Source organism: Manacus candei, unplaced genomic scaffold, assembly GCF_025592945.1.
Source record: "Manacus candei isolate 608988 ecotype Guabito, Panama unplaced genomic scaffold, ASM2559294v1 h1tg000005l, whole genome shotgun sequence".
Taxonomy (NCBI): domain Eukaryota; kingdom Metazoa; phylum Chordata; class Aves; order Passeriformes; family Pipridae; genus Manacus; species Manacus candei.
In genome coordinates, this window is record NW_026138053.1 from 4,632,369 (window position 1) to 4,650,268 (window position 17,900).

The following is a 17,900-nucleotide window of genomic DNA, read 5'->3' on the forward strand; positions in this document are numbered from 1 at the left end:
ATCATACCAAAATAATTTAAATGACACTTAAAAAAAATCAATTACAATGTGAGGCTTATTGCTATGCAGAAGAAGAAACCCTTGCACAGAAATAAGCCTTTTACTTAATTCCACCTATCGAACAGAAAAATACAGACTAGGGAGAAAGTGCTTGTCTACCTTTGGCAATAGAGGAGCCTGGGAGTAGTCTGAGGAAATGGAGATTCCCATCTATGAGATACCTGGCACAGGCATGTATGTTTTTATCTCAGTTTTAAAGGGGGTTTGAAACTTTTTTTAGCCGTATAGAGGAAGGACTCTTTATTTTTGTCTCAGTGCAAAGAAGGAAACGCCTCAAACTTAAAAGTTTAGTGACTTCCAAGGAAGATATGTGCTATGGTGTTAGTAAAGACAAGGTTGCTTTACTAGTTCAGAATGCCCTGGTTTTGTGGAGAGGGAAAAAGGGGACACCCTACAGCCATAATAGTCTGAAAGCTACAGTTAGGACAGCAATTGCCTGGAACTTTAAATGTGGAGTGAGGGAAGATACTGTGGTGAGCAGCCAGCTCTTCCTGGGCACTTTAAGGGTTACTTGTGGTGCACCAGAGCAGAACTTTAAGAGGCCATCAATTTCTGTTAGATGTAAGAGTATTTTAAAAAGTAGAATTTTGCTTCCGTGTTGCTGCAGAAACAACTTTCTGGAAGGTGGATCCTGCTCAGTCTGATAAGCAGAAAGAGTTAACATGTATCTCAATAGAGTGGTGGGTATAGTGCCAACACTGTAGGGGAGAGGTAGAAGTCGTTAATTGCAAATCATTTTGGTGTTTGCATTCTGGGATTGTGGATGGGAATTCCCTTTTTTACCCATTTTTATTTTGCCTGGGTGTACTTGGGATTTTTACAGCTGGGAGTCAGCAACTTTTTATTAATTTTCTAGAAATAGATATGTAGCAAATAACTTCTTAAATAACTCCAGATTGTGTCAGCATTTTTCTTTACTTGTTTCTATCAGCATTAACTAAGTGTTACTGTTCAAATCAGCATGGTAACAGTTTTGAAGAATGGCAAAAGTAATGAGAATGGATGTATTTTCATGAAAGGGTAGTATATAAGAGGAAAGAAGTAAAACCTTAATATTGCCAGTTAGATTCCTATTATCTGTAACGGTTTTTTGGCCTTAAGGGAAGTTGATACCTAACAGTAAAATCTGTGTGAAGCAGCATCATGTTCTTATGCTGGTCTGGCTGCCTGGATAAAAGAAAAACATGTGGAGTGTAGCATTATTGATGTGGCAATTGTATCAGGATTCATTTGTGGTAACTGTGGATTTTTTTCTGGATGAATAGGGGGAGTAGAATAATTATAATTCTGGCCCTGCAAGAATTATACTGACCTAGGCAGAAAAGAGTGTGTCTCAAAACTAATGACAAAATATGCCAGACATACAAAGTGTAATCTCTAGGGTATTTTCTTCACTTTTGCTTAGTTTTTAAAGAAATTGGATGGAAAAATCCTGCATTCGAACAACAGAGGAGTGCAGACAAGATGCAGAATTAAAGAGCAAGCTGAAAAATCATGACTAAACTCAATAACAGTGACAAAATAATTGTGGTCACTTCTAATTAGCCTGTTTATTTCACGGTACCAATTCAGATTTTTCTAAGAAAGTATATACGCTGGTGTTTTTTTAATTAGCTCTCCTTGATTTTTCTTACATATCTTAATTAAAAGTTTGGTTGTAGTTGTTAATTATGATGTACTTGTTTAGCCTTTTGTTTAGTCTTTGTTCTGTTTATGAATGCTGCCTTCGAACAGCATTGCTCTTACTCAAACATCTTGCATGATAGTTTTCCTTGGGGGTTACAGAAATGATAATCAGCCTTATGCTTGCTCTGTTTCCAGGTGCCAGTAAGAGACTCTTTGGAAACCATAGCTCAACAAACAGACATTTCGTGTTCTACTGTGACCTAGTCCAGTTTGTCAGGGATTGAATTTGAAAGTATTAAATTGCTTATCACTGGCCCAGTCTGCTAGGGAGATTGTCATGTTTCTGGTTTGGTTGGACTTCAACTTTTTGGTTTCAGGGACTTTTTTTCGGTTTTTTTCTTTTATGTGAAAAGGGGGTTATGGCAGAGAATCCAAAGGTGTGTTGTACTTCTTGCAGTCTTTTATAATTGGTCAGGTTTTTTCTCCCCAAACTGTTTGCAGCAAGTGTAGCATAGGGGCACGGAAAACTCTTAACCTCTTGCAAAAAGAAATAACATGTCAAATATTACAGTATATTACTGGATTCAGAAAGCAATTGACTTGTGAACCAGGCTTGGTGAACCATTTTATTCACAATGTCTTTTCATTACTTATTCAGATAATTGATGCAGTGTTTGAAGTCCCTGAAGTGCACAGAAGCATCTGCATTTTCATTGACATAGTAAACTATTTCTAAAAAAAAAGTACTTCAGTATCCCCACAATAGACAAAATATGCAGCCTTTGTTTCCATAATGATTTAAAGTTAATGCATGGGAGATTGCGTTTGGGATTTCCATAAATTAAGGGTTGTTCTCACCTTTCAACAGTTGGGTTTTTAGTACTGAAAAACAAGTGTGGTTTCTGTGTGGGTTTTGTGTAACTTCAGTAAAAATAAGTATTCTAGTGCTTCCCCCACGATTATAAAAACTAATAATAATAAATGGTGGTATTTGTAAAACTGCTGATACTTCTGCAGTCTAAGAATACATTGAACAGATGCTTCCTGTTGCCCTCCACTTCAGTGTGTTTACTAGTGCTTCGTGCAGCCTAGGTCATATTCTTGTTTTCTGTGTTTCTAAGTGCTCCTATAGCCTCTTCCCTCTGAATGCAGTCAGCTGCTCCCTGATTTGGTTTACATGCTCTTAGTGTCTCCCTCGGGTTCTCTCCATTCACCCGTCTTTCACAACAGGCTCTGCAAGCTTTGTTAATCAGCTCATCCATTTGCATTAGAAGGTGGGTTTTTTTCCAGCACAAGAAAAATTGTTTTCACCCCTCACTGCTTGCTGTCATTCCTTAGTTTGGAGCTTTCTAGTTTATTATCAAATTTATCACTTGCTGTTCTTGGAGGTAGAGCTACACTTTTCTGCTGGTTTTTTTTTTTTTTTTTGTATGCGTGTCCCTCGATGTTATCTGGCCCCTTGCCTGCCTTTATAAAAAAAAAAGCTTACTTTTTCTTCTTGATTGATTTCTTCCACTTGGCTCCTTTCATTTTCTTCACTGACTAGTAGTTTTGTCACTTCTGGGATTTCATGCACTATTTCCAACACAGTTGACTTTATTTGAACCATTGTCCTCCATACTTCCATGCAATGTATAGCTAAAGAGTCTTTGTATAGTTAAAGTCTTTGCACCTTTCTTGCTGTTAGTTTGTCTTCACTTGTTTTTTAGGTCTTTTTCAGTTAGGCACCGTGGTTTGCTGTAAGGTAAATATCTGTGTGCCAATGGTTTCTTATGGGTAATACATAAACACTGGGTTTCCTGACCCTCCCAACAAGCATGTTCACTGCATATCCTTTTGTATTTAATTTCTCTTATAAATGCATAGTTCCAGATTGCTTTTCATGAGTGTTTTTATAGCTGAATTGATGCCTTTTGACGTCCTTGCCAGTTTCTTTAGTTGCAGTAGCCCATGTAAAGCCTCCTTTTGCCAAGCTGTTGCTTATTGCTTATGCAGAACTCCAGGTTCTCTAAGGTACATGGATGTTGTTTAATAGAAATACTTTTACTGGAGGAGCTTTCTAGGTCAGAAGAGAGGCCTGACACCCCTGGGGCAAAGAAAGCTTGCCCATCTCCTCTGTACATTCCCGCGAAAATTTCAAAACCTCATCTTCATGGAAGGATTTACCCACCAGATGCAGGATCCTAACGCCTATCCTCTGCTCTAGACCTGTCTGTAGGTTATAGATTTATCTCATCTCCTTGTGCCTGCCAGTTTATGGAAATAGTAATACCCACGAAATCTGCTTTGTCTTGCCAAGAAGTGTGTGAGGAGCTGCTGGTGGCTGCATGTGGGTTCTCTGGGTTTGCAGAAGGGTGGCTGCTGCACTGCTAAGGGACATGTGCAAGCAGGGTTTGTTGCTTCAGTTCAAGTTGAGCTGTAGAGCTGTATTGAGCACCTGTGGCTTTGCCAGAGAGGTTTATTACTGGTTCTGTATCCAAGATTATGAAGTGTCATTTGCAGAAGTCAAGATATTAATATGATATGATACAAAGCTGGTCTGATACTGACTCCTGTTTCCAGGTCTGTCACTTGCCAACAATTTTAATTTTTGCTCCTCGTTCAAGTAGCTGTGGTTTTGAATAACTTTGTTTGGTTTTGTTTCTGTTTTCCTGAGAGAAGTCCTTATGCTCTCCTGCTTGTCTGTTGGTCACGTATTCCCTGGTTAACAGCTTTCTAACCCACTGGCAAGTCTTGAATGGATGGCAGAAAGGTGGAAATATCAAAGATGCTAAACTACTGCAGGCTTTGCAAAATCAAACATCTGAAAAAAACCTTTAATTTGATCCCTTCCCTTAGATGGAAGGGAATTGCGCAGCAGCAAAACTGAATGCTGAAACCTTAGAAAGAAGTGTTGTTTCCACAGGACAAGGTTCCCACTAGCAGCCTTGATGTGTGGGAGATTATTTCTCCCATGCCATGATGAGAAGAGATAAAGCGCTTTGTATACACTTACTGGCATTCTAGGTAGCATTTCAAAATCCAGACAATTTACTTTCAGTTGAATTGAGATGCCTTTTGCCTGTTGGTGTTTGCAATACCAGCCTTTCTGTTAATGTACTTGTTGCTGAATTTCACTGCTCTAAAGAAAACATCAGCTTTAATTATGTCTTAGAGTCATTCAAATCCCTCTCAGAGTTTCCTCTCACTTGGGGCTCCACACTGTGGTTTGTACTTGGCTCACTGGAGCTCTTCTCGGGCTCTCATGTAAGCAGAGAGCACGCAATAGCATTGGGTCTGCTCTCTGCATCTGTACTCTGACGTGGCAGCAGTCAGAGTAAATTAATAAACACAATAGATGAATGCAGTTAAGGAATCAAAGATGAAAAGAGATTGATAGAGAAGAAAAAATGGCACTTCCTGAAGTAAATAGCACAGTAAGCAGATTGTTTTGGATGGTTTGTTTTGCTTTTTTTCCATCTTGAGAAGGGAGCATGTTTGTTGGCCAGAAAAGCAGGTTTTGGAAGAATGGTGTGCCTAGAAAGAGAGGCCTAATCCTGAACGTGCTTAAAGATGTCTTGGACATGACTGCACGTTTCACTCAGTGCTGGGATGTATCCTTACTGTCTTGTAGTCCGTCTGACCTGCCTGAATCTGTTGTGTAGGTTGCTCCTGTAGCAGTCAGCTAAGGGATCTTAGGGACCTGCATAGGGCCTGTGTGCAGGTAGGAGGAATGTCCAGGAATGTGCCCCAGGCAGTGTTGCAGCCTGTCTTAGCACATGTGTGCTACAGAGGATGGAATAACAAGTAACAAATAGAGTATATTTGCAATGTAATTCCATGTCATGCTGGGCACTTTCGAGTCCATCAAATAATTTACACTGGCTGTGTTGGGAGGTTTTATTCTTTCACATGATCTGTGAAGCCCCTCATTCCCCAGTAAGTCAGAGTCCTGTGATATCTAAACAGGACTTACCATATCTTAACAGGACATCCAGATTTCCCACTTGACCAGTGGGACCTTAGGAGGAAGAGAAGTTGCCACTTCACATTTGCCACAGCTGGCAAAGTGACTGGAGAGGTGAGAAACTTCCTTTCCAGCCCAGCTATCTTCCTCTGGCAGCAGTGAAGACAGAAACCAATGCCAAATTTCCCTCCTCTTGTCCTCTGCTGGTATGTGGGGGAAGATATTAAGGTCAGCCCCAGGCTCCGTGTGCTGTGACAGCGTAGGTTGTTCCCTTTACACAGATGGTCTGGCTAATGAGTACATTGCTGAGCAGAGTTCTGAATCAGGGTTATTAACACCCAGAACTAACTACCCTTTATGGAACCACGTAGTTAAATCATCTGTAATACTAGGATGCTCCATGTGGTACAGAGACACACTTTCCAGATTTGTGTGCCTCTCAGTGCATCTAACCAGTCTTGCACTACAAATGTCTGACTGACAAAAATCCCAGCCCTATACTTGAGAGATGGATTGCTGGAGATTACAGCTGGAGCTATGCACCCCATTGTCTTTCTCCATTCGCTTTCTTAGAAACTCAAAAGCCGGAGTTTTCCTCTCTGTGCCCCAGCCCTGAGCTCAAATGGAGCACCTGGACCAGGGTGGTGGTGGAGGCTGCAGGTGGGACTCATCAGGGCACTCAGCCCTGGGAGCACACCTGGCCGTGGCCAGGGCTTCCTCCTTGCTTGACTCCATGAATCTCATGCTGCTCCTTGCAGGTCACTCTACTGGAAACCTGTTTGAAATTTTGCCAGGTTGTGTTGCTTTTCGTAGTGTCTAACAACACGTTTGGGATCCTCTTGTGGTGTGGGAATGTCATCGGCTGATGTGCTTTTTTTCCTCCTTCCTGTTAAACCTGTCAGCTCTGATGCTCAGCAGTTGCCCTTTCACAGAATGGTGAGGCTGAGCTTGTGGACAGGATGGGAAAATGCTGAGGAAGAAATTTGGTACACCACAACATCTGGCCTGTTCATCTTAATCTGAATCTTACAAAAGCAGTCTCTTGTGTAGGAATTGAGTTGTTGTTTTTTGTTTTTTTTTCCTGTATTCTTAAATAGCGGAATAAAGTAAAGTCTCCATTAAGCTTGATTGCAGTGTTTTTTAAAGTGATTTCGATCTGGGTCTTGTGGAAGCATTTGGAGCAAGATTTTACTGTATACACTTACATGTTGTTTTTTTCCCCACATTCATTTTTAGTATCTGGTCTTATTTTGGTTTGTGTAGTTGATGTGACTGCATCTGTGAGATGTTTGTGGTTTTTTTTTTCCTTCATTCATTGCTTAAAAGCTTATGAAATGTGCAATAGCATCTAGTTCTGACAGATTATTTTTTTTAATAAATTACTGTTATGATCCTAATGATACAGAAGAAAGGTTGGCTCTGCTTTCCACATGGAACAGCAAGTGATGAAATTTCAGGGAGTTCATTAGTGGAGGAAATCCTGTATCTGTCAGCAGCATGTGCAGAGCTGCAGTTTTTCTCATGGCAGTGTTCATAGTCTGGGGCTGTGGGCGCAGGCCATGTGCATGGGAGGCTCTTGATGATGATGACTGGAGTCTTGAACATATTAAGGCCTGACTGATGCCAGTGGAGAAAGAAAACAAAACTCTGTGTGTGTGAAGTAATCTTGAGTTGCTGAGGAGTGTTATCTCTGCTGGTAGGAGTTTCCTAAGCATCAAAATATTTGTGCCTGTATGGCGGTTGAGAAGTGACAAAGGCGGGAATAGATAAATCCATGTCATCATCCTCCAGCCTGGGATAGCCTCCTAACCAACTGAAGAGGGTGACTTCCTGAACAGATGATGGCACCTAAATAATTGGCCTCATTCTCAATGTTGACAGTCTTCCCCTTACCAGTGAGGTCAGTGCGAGTAATTGGTTAATGGCTTCATTGTGTCTTAAATTTAAATGGTGCCATTAACCTAAAAGGTCAGGAGCTGAAATGTCCACTACCAAACCACAGAATTTTATGACGTGCACCTATTCTGTCCTGATATTTTGATGGAAAGCAAAAGGTTCTGGAAATAGTCTAGGGGAAAAAATCAGTACAGACATGCTGTAGGGGTTTTTGCAGTTTGTTGCCAGCAGCTGAAATTCTCTTTGTAAAATGTTCCACAGCATCACTGATACCTACTACAGCAGAATAAAATCTAATCCTTTATTTGACATTTTAAAAAAAATAAATATATTCTTTTTCTCACTAGGTGTAGGTTGGTTATCTGTGCTCTCCTGGAACATTTTAAGTGAATTTTTTTACTTGAGAAATGCTCCTGTAGGCATTGGGGCTATGGAAAATGTTAAAAATAGAGGGTTGCTCCATATATTAGGTGAGTTTAAAGTTCCTTCATTGTACGATGTCAGAAGAACAATTAAGTTTTATCTGAGCAGAGCAGGGTGTCCCTAGATGCAGGTTAGAGCGCATCCAGTGATACTATTAAAAGAAAGATCATTTGTTGTTGCATTGGGGAATCCTTAGAAAACATCAGGAAAACTGCCTGGAAGAATATAAATGCATTCAAGCAATGGAGTGAAATATTCTTAAACTACACAGTGATGGCCTATAGCTGGATAGGTTTTGAGTAGCTGTTTTGATGTGATTTGTTGCTTTTCCCAACAGTCATAAATTGGACATACTAGAACCCTTTTTTTCTTAAGCCTTAGCTGTTTGGAGGTCCAGAATCAAAGCTTCTGTTATGTGTGAGCATCTATCCAAGAGTTCATGAAATAAAGCTTGCTGGGTTTTTTCTTTTGGTAAGTTGCCTTACGTGCTTCCAGAGATGTTAGGCTTTTTCCATGTACAGACCAACATAGTCTTGCAGGATTTGCTTTGTGTAGCTGTTATGGTGCACTGTGTTGGCATTGTCTGGGTCTGTGATCTGGGTCCTGGGTGGTCTGAAACTTGCCTTGCTTGAATTGCTGTTCACTTAAGTCCTTACTTGTACTTCTGACCAGTTATGCTCGGTTCTACCAAGGATTGCAAAGAGATCCCCAGGGTTGCTGGAGTTTGGGTAAATGTGCAGCTAGGTGGGTATCAACTGGAGCCACCTGCCTTCATCACCTGGTAAACCCATAGTGAGATTGGTCTGACTCCTTAGTGCACAGCCAGTGAAGTCAAGAGCATGATTTATCAGAGCTTTGTAGTGCAGGACAGATGGATTGTGCCTTGGAAGTGACCATTGCCCATAGCTGCTTGTACAAGGGGGGTTGGAGAGCCTTGCTCCTAGATGGTGTGTGACCTTAGGTGAGACAAACTGATCTGCAGGTAGAGGCCATCCTCTCACAGCTCTGCTCCATGGACTGGAGAAAACAAAAGCAGCCTGGTTGCTGCCTCACCTCTTTTACCTTCCTGTTGAATTAAAAGTCAGTCTGAAGTAGTGAAGAAAACATATCACCTGTGACTGTGGAAGAGGTGATTGAGTGCAGAAGTGAAGTCACTCTTGGTTGCCAACCTGCCACCTTCTCCAGCTGGGCTGCACAGATCCCTTGAAGCCCAAGCACCAAATATGTATTGCTAAGTAATTGTAACCAAAGTTATTTATTAAGAAATTTAGCCCTAAACAATTTTTTATAGCTACTAGCATATTTTTAATGCTTTTTTTTTTTTAAAAAAAGTACTAAAAATACCCATTGTTCATCTGCCCTACTTCAAAGGAAGCTAAAAATCATCTGCTAAGGTATGTCTGACACTTGGCAAAGAGGAGTTTAAAGAAAACTATAAATGCACATAATCTGTGAAAATTGGGTAGGAATCCTGATCCCAAGACACGAGCCCCGTGAACTGTAGAGGGCAAGAAGAGGAGCCACAGCTGATTTTTTTTTTTTTTTGGTTACCTTTCTTTAGTCCCTTTCTTTTTGTCTGTCAGTATGAGCAGTTGAGTGTCAGCATTGGTCCTTTCTTAAATACTGCATTAGCTCTGGTTCTTATACCTGCTACCATTTATTTTACCTTTGTTTTCCTTATTGTTAAAAAAAATTGTCATTTCTGTAATCTAAATTATACACTAAAGACTTGTGCCATCCATGTTCATAAGGGAGCTGTTTATCCCTGAGTTTTGGATACCTTGTTCAGGCAACGTACTTAATCCTTATTTGTTGAGGGGTAAAATAAAACAGATGTACACAGGAAGCTTCTGGTAAGTCTTGGCACTTGTGCATAGAGGTGTAAGCTTTGCAGCATGAGGTAAGCTTGGTTTGTGTACCAAAGCCATTTTAAACTTTATTTTCTCCTTTCGAGCATCCTTGGTTTGGGAATAGGTTGCATGAAAGGGTTGACCCAGATGTGATTGTGAGATTTATTTTTTTTTTTATGTTTAAAATTGTAATACTTATTTACATTCTGCCTACTGTTACTAAATACTATATGTAAGTGCCAGCTGTTCTAACAAGAAGTAATTGGGACAATTAATAGCTCTTGACACTTTTTATTCTCTTTATTCTCTTTTGTCTCTTCCCTGGTTCTGCATCCTTCCTGTGTAATTGCAACTTGCAGGAGATATAACCCCTCTGCACGCTGCTCACGGGTCTCCTTTGATTCCTCCTGTACCTCTCTTCTGATCCAGCCACCTTGCACTCTTCCCCAGATCTTTCTGATCACTGTCTCAAATCTTAGAAACATCAGCACATTAATCCCCTTTCAGGTTTTTATCTTTGTTCTTCTTATTGATATTATTTGGCCTGAGTACAAGGTATATTGCACACTGTATTACGGATGGGTTTAAAGCAAATCCATCAACTGTTCTAAAATTAGGCAATGCTGGTTGAAAGACCCTGTTCACATTTTTTATGAGGGTTTTTGTGCTTATACATAGACACATTAAAAATGGCTGAACTCATGTAAATCTCCCTGGTAAGTCTGGAGTTCTTCAGTGTCTAGGTCCTTTCATTATTTACAAGTAAATACATTTTAAAAATGCAGTCATAAATCTTTGAAAACATCTTCATTTGTGCTCAGCTGAAACTTTGCTAACTTTATTATACAAAATAGACAGCAATGTAGAAATGTTTTTACTCTCCCTGTAGGTAGGATTGAATCCTACTTGTAGTGATAGGAAAGCAAGCTGTAGGATTTAGGATGTCTGTTGAATACAAGTTTTAATGTCTCTGAATTTAAAAGGAAGAAAACAATCAGGGGACTGAAAGCACTGGAATCTATATTCCTTAGCCAAAAGTAAAAGAACTGGGAAAGGGGAGAAAGGATTACTGGCATTATTGCTGTGTTAACATGTTTACCTACAATAAATGCTGCCTTTTGCTTTTCAGTCTTGCAGCCCTGACAGTGGGTTCTTTAAAATGTATTGAAAATTGGCCAGGCAAGACATACTGTGACTGAGTGGATGCTCTGTGTTGCAAAGCATTAGTTAGGAGCTGGGAGAGGAGTGTAGAGCCAAGGACATGCTGGGAAGGTGCTGAATCATCTTCTCCAAATCCTTCTTGCACTGTAGCGGAGATGCTGGCCCACTTCCCTGGTTGGCCTGTACCCTCACAGTCCCAGAAAACCTTTGTTGAGGTTATTCACTGGCACCCATGCACACCTAAATCTCTGTGTGTGCCCTGCTTTCAGTTCTGAAATTGAGGATGTGGTTCCTATCACTGAGACTTCTCTTGCCATCAGAGCTATTTACATCTATTCATTTTGTTACCTCTGTGCTCTGGTGTGCCCTGGAGAGTTTTGTTCCAGTCTCCCAGCGTTCAAACATAAGTATCCACAGTGGGATTTGCAAATACACACATCTTTGGAAAATTGGCGTGTGATACTTAGAGCAGCTATGCAGCATCCAAATTACACATCTCATAAGGCATGAAAAAGAAAGTGGGCAAGCAACATTAAATAGCATATTTGTGCAAAAGCAGCTGAAGTGTGATTTCTGTGGGAACTGTGACTACTTGCCAAAGCTTTGTGCCTCTAAATTCCTCATTTAGGGTGGTAAGTATATAGGAAGGGTTTCTGTCTTGTTCTGCATCTAATGTCTAGCTCTTTAAGGAGCTAGATCTCTAACTACCCTGGATTTTTTTTTTCTTTCTTTTCTGGGCACAGATCAAAAAGGTGATAGTTTTTCCAGGTAGGTCTGTGGCATATTTCATCTCCCCAGCATCAAGAGGAGTCTCATTGCACCACACAGTACGTTGCATCAGCAGCAGAGCTTGTGCAGCTTGTCAGTGGGTTCCACAGCAGGGACAGAACAGCAGGCAGGGACAGGTTCCTGTGTTTCTGGAGGATCATCAGATAAAAACTCCAAACCATGTCAGTCACCTTTTTCTCATACTGTTTTCTCAGAAATGGTATATTTCTTTTCTGTGGCTAGTGTTCAGTTATCATGACTTACATATTTTGCAGTGAAACCTTAAAAATTGGATTCTTCCTCAAATATATGAATTCACTACCCTTTAAGAGCAGTTGCCTGAAGAACATTCTCAGTGTCGTGCAATGTTACAGTCTCAATCACCTCCTCCTGCTTGATTTCCACAGGGCAGTTGGTGGTAGGGTGTTTTATTTTGCTTGATTGTGTTTTAAATTACTCAGCAGCTAAACAAATTATGTATATATATACAGTTGATTGTAAGCTGTTCAAGTAACAGTGGAAAAAAGCCTTGCTGTATAGGTAAATAACCTGTTTAGCTATTGTTTTTCCCTCTACCCCCCAGTCTATCCCATCCCCTGTAGACATGAACAGCAAAGAGCAGTCTGCTTCACTGAGTTGTTTTGGGTTTTGTTTTTTGTTGTTTTGTTTGTTTGTTTGTTTCTGTTCTTTCCTGAAGTCTGGCTTTGGTTTAGGTGCCATGAACAATTCAGCATTGGCTTTTCCACCTGAGTTTGTGACTTTCAGCATCACTGAATTGCATGTTTAGCTTTTCAGTTTCTTGTAATTTCATGGATGGTTTTAAAATAATTTTTCTTCTCTCTGTGTACATTTATAAGGGGTTTGCACCCCTTCGCGTTCCCTTTTCTTCTGTTGCTCTTTTTCAGTTAGTCATACAGCTAATTTGCATGGGGTTATAGGTGATGGAGAACATTTTAAATCATTATGAGAACTGCTGATGGACTGTGTGAGCTCAGTGTTGTCAAAGATAGTGTTGATGTGGTATCATGAACTGGAGGCTGTTTCCGCAGAGGTTCTTGAATTACTGCATAAGACAAACCCGGGTGCTTGCATTGTGTAATGTCCTTTCCCAGCCCGTTATCTTTATTAAATCATTTTGTACTTAAGATCCATCTCTTGCTCTCATGTTCATCTCCTTGGTTCCTCAAACACCTGCACCCTCCCATCTGTCAAAACAACAAAATACTCTTTGATCAGAATTAAGTATTAACTTCATGATAGCAATGTCTTGGAAAAGAGTAACACTATTCTAGGGACAAATGTTCTCCAGAAGAGCAGAAAATGAGGTGATGGAAAATGCCAGGTTGTGGTTCGCAGGCAGCAGCATTTAAATGGTTTGTTATAATCATATTAGGATAGAATTAAATTGAATTCTTTATTTTGTACTGCCGTGGAACAGGACTGTTACTGATCATTTTCTCCTCCCTCTTGCTTTGATTAGTGTGAAAACTCGAGCAGCAAAAATTACAGGAGTTCTGTAGCAGTGCACTGAGAAAGTGGTGTGAGGAGATCTGAGTTGGAGTGTTGTGTCTTTGCACACGAGAGCTCTGGTGCTTCCCTAATAGACTGAAAATGAGACCACTGCTGCTTTATAAGAGGTCTGTTCCAGCCACATTGCTCTACAGCTTGGCAGATGGTGGCATGTGAATGGTTTCATATTGATTGGATGGATTTGCCTCAGGGTAAGAGGAGTGTGGGTCCTTAAAGATGCACTTCTAGATTATTTTTTTCTTTTTATTTGAAAAAAAAAAAAACAGCAAAAATATGTATTTGTAAAACACTTCTTTCTACATCAGAGGAGTGTGTGGTAATCAAAGCACTGAAGTTACCTGGAAATAAAAAGTCCTTAAATAGATTATCACAAAGACCGAAAAGCCAAGAATACTTATTTACTAAATGATTACGTTTTTACATTAGAAGAAAGTGACACTTTTAATTAGTGTTCAAGGCATATGGTGAATGAGAAAATAAGCTTATTTCATGCAAACAGAAATCGATGCAAATAACCTTTCTCATATAAAAAGGGATGACTTGAAACTCAATACATATTCAAGAAGGTTAAGTCATTACTGCATCACTTTAATATTAGTTAAAGGCCAGCAAAGAAAATCACTACTCTGCATATAGTTACTCAACATGGATTGCAATAAATGAAAGAAATAGGTAATGGCACTTTGTAGGTGGTAAAGTCCTTGTCCATCTAATGCATTTATTCTTTAACCTCAGTAAATAACCTTTTGGAATCTGCCTTAGCACAGGTAGTTGCCAGAGATGCCTTATATCTCCAGCAGTCCATCCCAGCTGGTAAAGACATTTTGTGATGCTCTTTGTTTATTGTTCTCACACCTCTGCTTTGCGCTTTCAGTCTTGTAAATGTTGTTTGTAAATCCTTCGGCATGAAACGACTTTTCAAATGTGTTTGTACAGCACCTCACGTGAAGATCCCAATCTCATTCAAGCCTCTGGGTGTTGCTGTAGAGCGTTGAGTGAATTCATATTTTTTATAGTAATGGAAGTATTTCTTGAGGTATTTGACCTTAAATGGAGTGGGGGGAAGTACTTAATTAGCTTGCAGACATGATGGAATAGGGACAGTTTGATACCTTGGGAGACTTAGGTGCTGTTGAAAGCTGGATCCTTTCCACGTATTTTGGTCTTGTGCTCTGATGTGTGCAACAGTGGCTCCATAAATAAATTTAAACCAGAATAAGTCATGCCAGTATCTTATCAAGTTGTCTCCGATTTGCTTGAAGGTACAGTTCATATTTTCTAACAAACTGTACCCTCGTGTGAATTATTTACATGCTGAATTTTGTGTTTCCATGAAAGAACATTATTGTGCTTGAACTTAATGCTGATGTTGTTTCTTCTGCAGTATAGACCACTTCTTTGGGTGTACTTTCCCTTTTAATTGCACTTCGCTCTCAGAACTGATTGGATTTTATCACTTAGTTCATTTTTGCTGAATGAAAAGCTCCTGTATAAATTAAGGTCTCTTTAAAAAAAAAAAAATCTGTGTTAAAAGTTAAGTGATGTTAGTGGGTTGTGTGTGGGCTCGCTTCTGGGGAGGAAAGGGCGTTAAACAGTGACAATTTTTTTTTTCCTCCTGCTTGGTAAGTGTAGGGGGCATTTAGACTGTATATCACAACCAGCAGCTATTCCAAGAAAAATCTTTAAGATGGTTACTTGAATTTGTGTACACTGCCCACCTGGTGGTTATGGAGTGAACTGTTACTTTAAAGAATAGTTTAAACAACAGCCATGTTTGGGGCAGGCTAATCTTGCAAAGAGAGCAGTACATATAACAGGAGTCTACAGTGTGATAAGGGGAAAATTCAGCTCACTGACTAGATGTTTTAATGTGCGAACTCTAGGGAAATAACATATTGACTATTCTGTTGTGCGCAAGAAAATTGAAGAACCCTTTGCAGACAGAGGGCTTGCAAAGGATTCTTTCTGTTTCTCTTAACCAAAATCTGTGGCAAGATGTTTGAAATCAGCAGGACGCTTAATGCTGCTTTGTTAAATAATGAGGTAATATTTTGTCACTTTTTCTGGGCAGCATCTGATTTTTTTTCTCCTTTTTCATGTGTTTGTGAATGCTCCAGTTTAATCTTATGAAAGTAGGAGATTTTTTTTTAAAAAAATCATTCTTCAATTTATTATTTTTTTCCTTTTGATGCTTTTGGAGAATTGGGTTGTCTTTTATTTGCGGTTTCAATCGGCTGCTGTTGCCTAGGACATTATGCCACGTAAGGCTTCTAAACTGCACAGAGTAGGTAGTTATTAACGCTGAATTGGCTTCTGGTATAGTCCATCTGGGCTCTGTATGAGAGAGCTTGCTAGCGGCTACTGATGCTAAGATACCCGCAACCTTTGGGATGTATGCGTGGTGGAGAGGGGCTCAGTGATATGAGATCACTTCTTTTAAGGGAAACTGTCATTAATGAGTCAAGAAACTGCTCATTTATGGTAAGGAGAGGGAGGGGGGGGCTGGGAAACAACCCTGTGATTTCATTTTGATATTGGATTAGCTGTTTAAGACAAGTTTCTTTTTGTGGGGATGGAAGATTGCACTAAAAATATGCTTTGCTCAGGGGCTTGCTGGCTGATGCTGGAGAGACTGTGTAGAGAATCTGATGCTTTACAAATGTCACCACCGTGATGCGGTGGTCAGTCCCTTACCCTGAAAGATAAATGGTACTATTGGAAACACGAGAATAAGGTTGACTTTTTCAACAATAGGATTCTGCCTTTGTCTTTACAGAGAGAGGCCTCTGAGGATGTTTGAGCATTTGTTTTAGTGTTTCTCGGAAAGGCTGCGCGTGTGGGGTGCTTTTTGGGGAAGTGGTCAGTGTGCACAGTACCTGGATTTATAGACGGATAAGATAGCTAATTTTTTAGAGGAGCAGCGTGCGATTATTGTTTCAGAAAAATGGCTGAATCTTTTGATATGCATAACGAATTTATAGTAACAAAGTAGGCTGAAGTTGAAAAGACTTAAAAATAATTTCTGGATGCCTTCTTTGGTGTTATTAACCCCTGAAGAGACCTTAAGTAAAAAATTTGCATTACAAATCTAACTTTAATATTTGATGTATATTTGCACGAGAATGTATGGTAATATACTAGCTGTGTAGCATTTTGATGCCTGTGCTCAGTCTGTAGGTCATCTAATTTGAGTTGGGAAACGTATCTTACGGGCTAGTTTAATCTATACTAGTTTTTACCAAGCTACAAATGTGCTCAGAAGGATCCGTGGTGAGAGAAATCCTCTGCAGCCTTTTACATTGTTCATGTTTTAATTGAATTCAGTGCTCATTCCACAAATAGATTGTGTGATGTTTTTTAAATGTGATTTTTCTCCTTGCTTGGTCTGTGTATAGCTAGATTTTATGAGCTTTACTATATTTCATATGTTTTATTGGTGTGTTTAGTCTCTGTGTGTTTGAGCGTGTCTATGGTTTAAAGAAATTTAAAATGTAGTGAATGTCAATTCAGAGCTTAGCAGTTTGGAAAGCATATTTATACTTTAAAAAAAAAAAGGAACTTTTGGAACAATGATGATTTGATTACATATTTTGAAAGTGGTTGTGGTGATTTGTAGTCAGGTTTTCTTTCTCTAGGAAAGAGCTAAGTGAGCTTATAATGTGGCCCATCCCAGCTTTCTCAGTTTTCAGCTCTTACGTTTAGTATCATTGCAAGCGTTTTTAAATTTTTTTTAAAAAAACGTATTTAGTTGATGAAATGAATGTGTGGGTGGTAAAATGAAATGATCCTGCATATGTTAATAAAGTAATAACTCGGTTGCTTTGGTTGAGATGAACATAAATTCAAGGTCTGTTGCAATTACAGGGTGCCATGCCTTGTTACTTTGGACTAAACATGCTTTAGGAAAATAACTCTCGAGGAGGAGAAAGAAATGAATGCTTCCTAACTTGAGAATTTTTAATAAACTTGCTGTGGTCAGAAACGGGTGAAATATTGCTGTTTGGAAGTGAAGTTTTGTTAGTTTGTCAGTGGCAGCAAGCGGAGGATTAATGAGTGTGCATTGTTAAGTTAAGCACGTTTCTCTAAGGCTGGGGGAAAAAAAAAATTCTTTTAAATGCCCCAAGTTCGCCGTCATTTTATTTCCTGTAGAGCTGAAGAATAACGAAGTGAGGTGGCAAAATAATTCTGAAATACTATTATCGTTCTGGGGGAGCACCCTGATAAATAGGTGTTTGTTGTGCCTTAGACAGCGTCAAGTGGCAGCACCATCAAATCCACTCCTTTAAAAATACATATTTTTAAAAACCTCGCTGGGCGGAAGGAAGGGAGAGATGGGTTGATTATTAAAATCAATAGTACCTGAAAATAAATGCAGCTTTAAATGCACGTCAAAGTGCTTTTGTTGTGCCTTTAAGCCTAGAGGCAGATCATTAAATATGCATTTCTCCGGAAAGCAACTGTCGAAAAAGATAAGGTGGTTAAAATACGCCGGACCTGGGAGCGGGGCGCGCAGGAGGTAAGGAGATGTAGGCACTGGAGCATGGCCGAGGTACGGCACCAGGGGTGGGGAGAGGGGGAATAACACACACACACACACCAAAAAAAAAAAAAAAAAAAAAAAAATTAAAAAAAAAAAATAA

General features: G+C 39.7%; 1 protein-coding gene across 4 annotated transcripts in view; it reads left to right on the forward strand.

Annotated features, from left to right (window-relative positions):
- Window positions 1-17,900, forward strand: part of ELAVL4 (ELAV like RNA binding protein 4) — a 79,527-nt gene that overhangs the window by 1,609 nt on the left and 60,018 nt on the right. Inside the window, exon 1 of one of the 4 annotated variants that reach the window (XM_051799918.1) lies at window positions 15,052-15,303. The exons of 1 other annotated variant lie outside the window; for it this stretch is intronic. In XM_051799918.1, coding sequence (XP_051655878.1) covers window positions 15,256-15,303 — 48 coding nt within the window. In that variant the 5' untranslated portion in view covers window positions 15,052-15,255. Of the gene's footprint in view, window positions 1-15,051; window positions 15,304-15,591; window positions 15,742-17,726; window positions 17,777-17,900 lie in introns of those variants that run through there. 2 more of the 4 variants (XM_051799887.1, XM_051799961.1) reach the window with 2 other exon arrangements.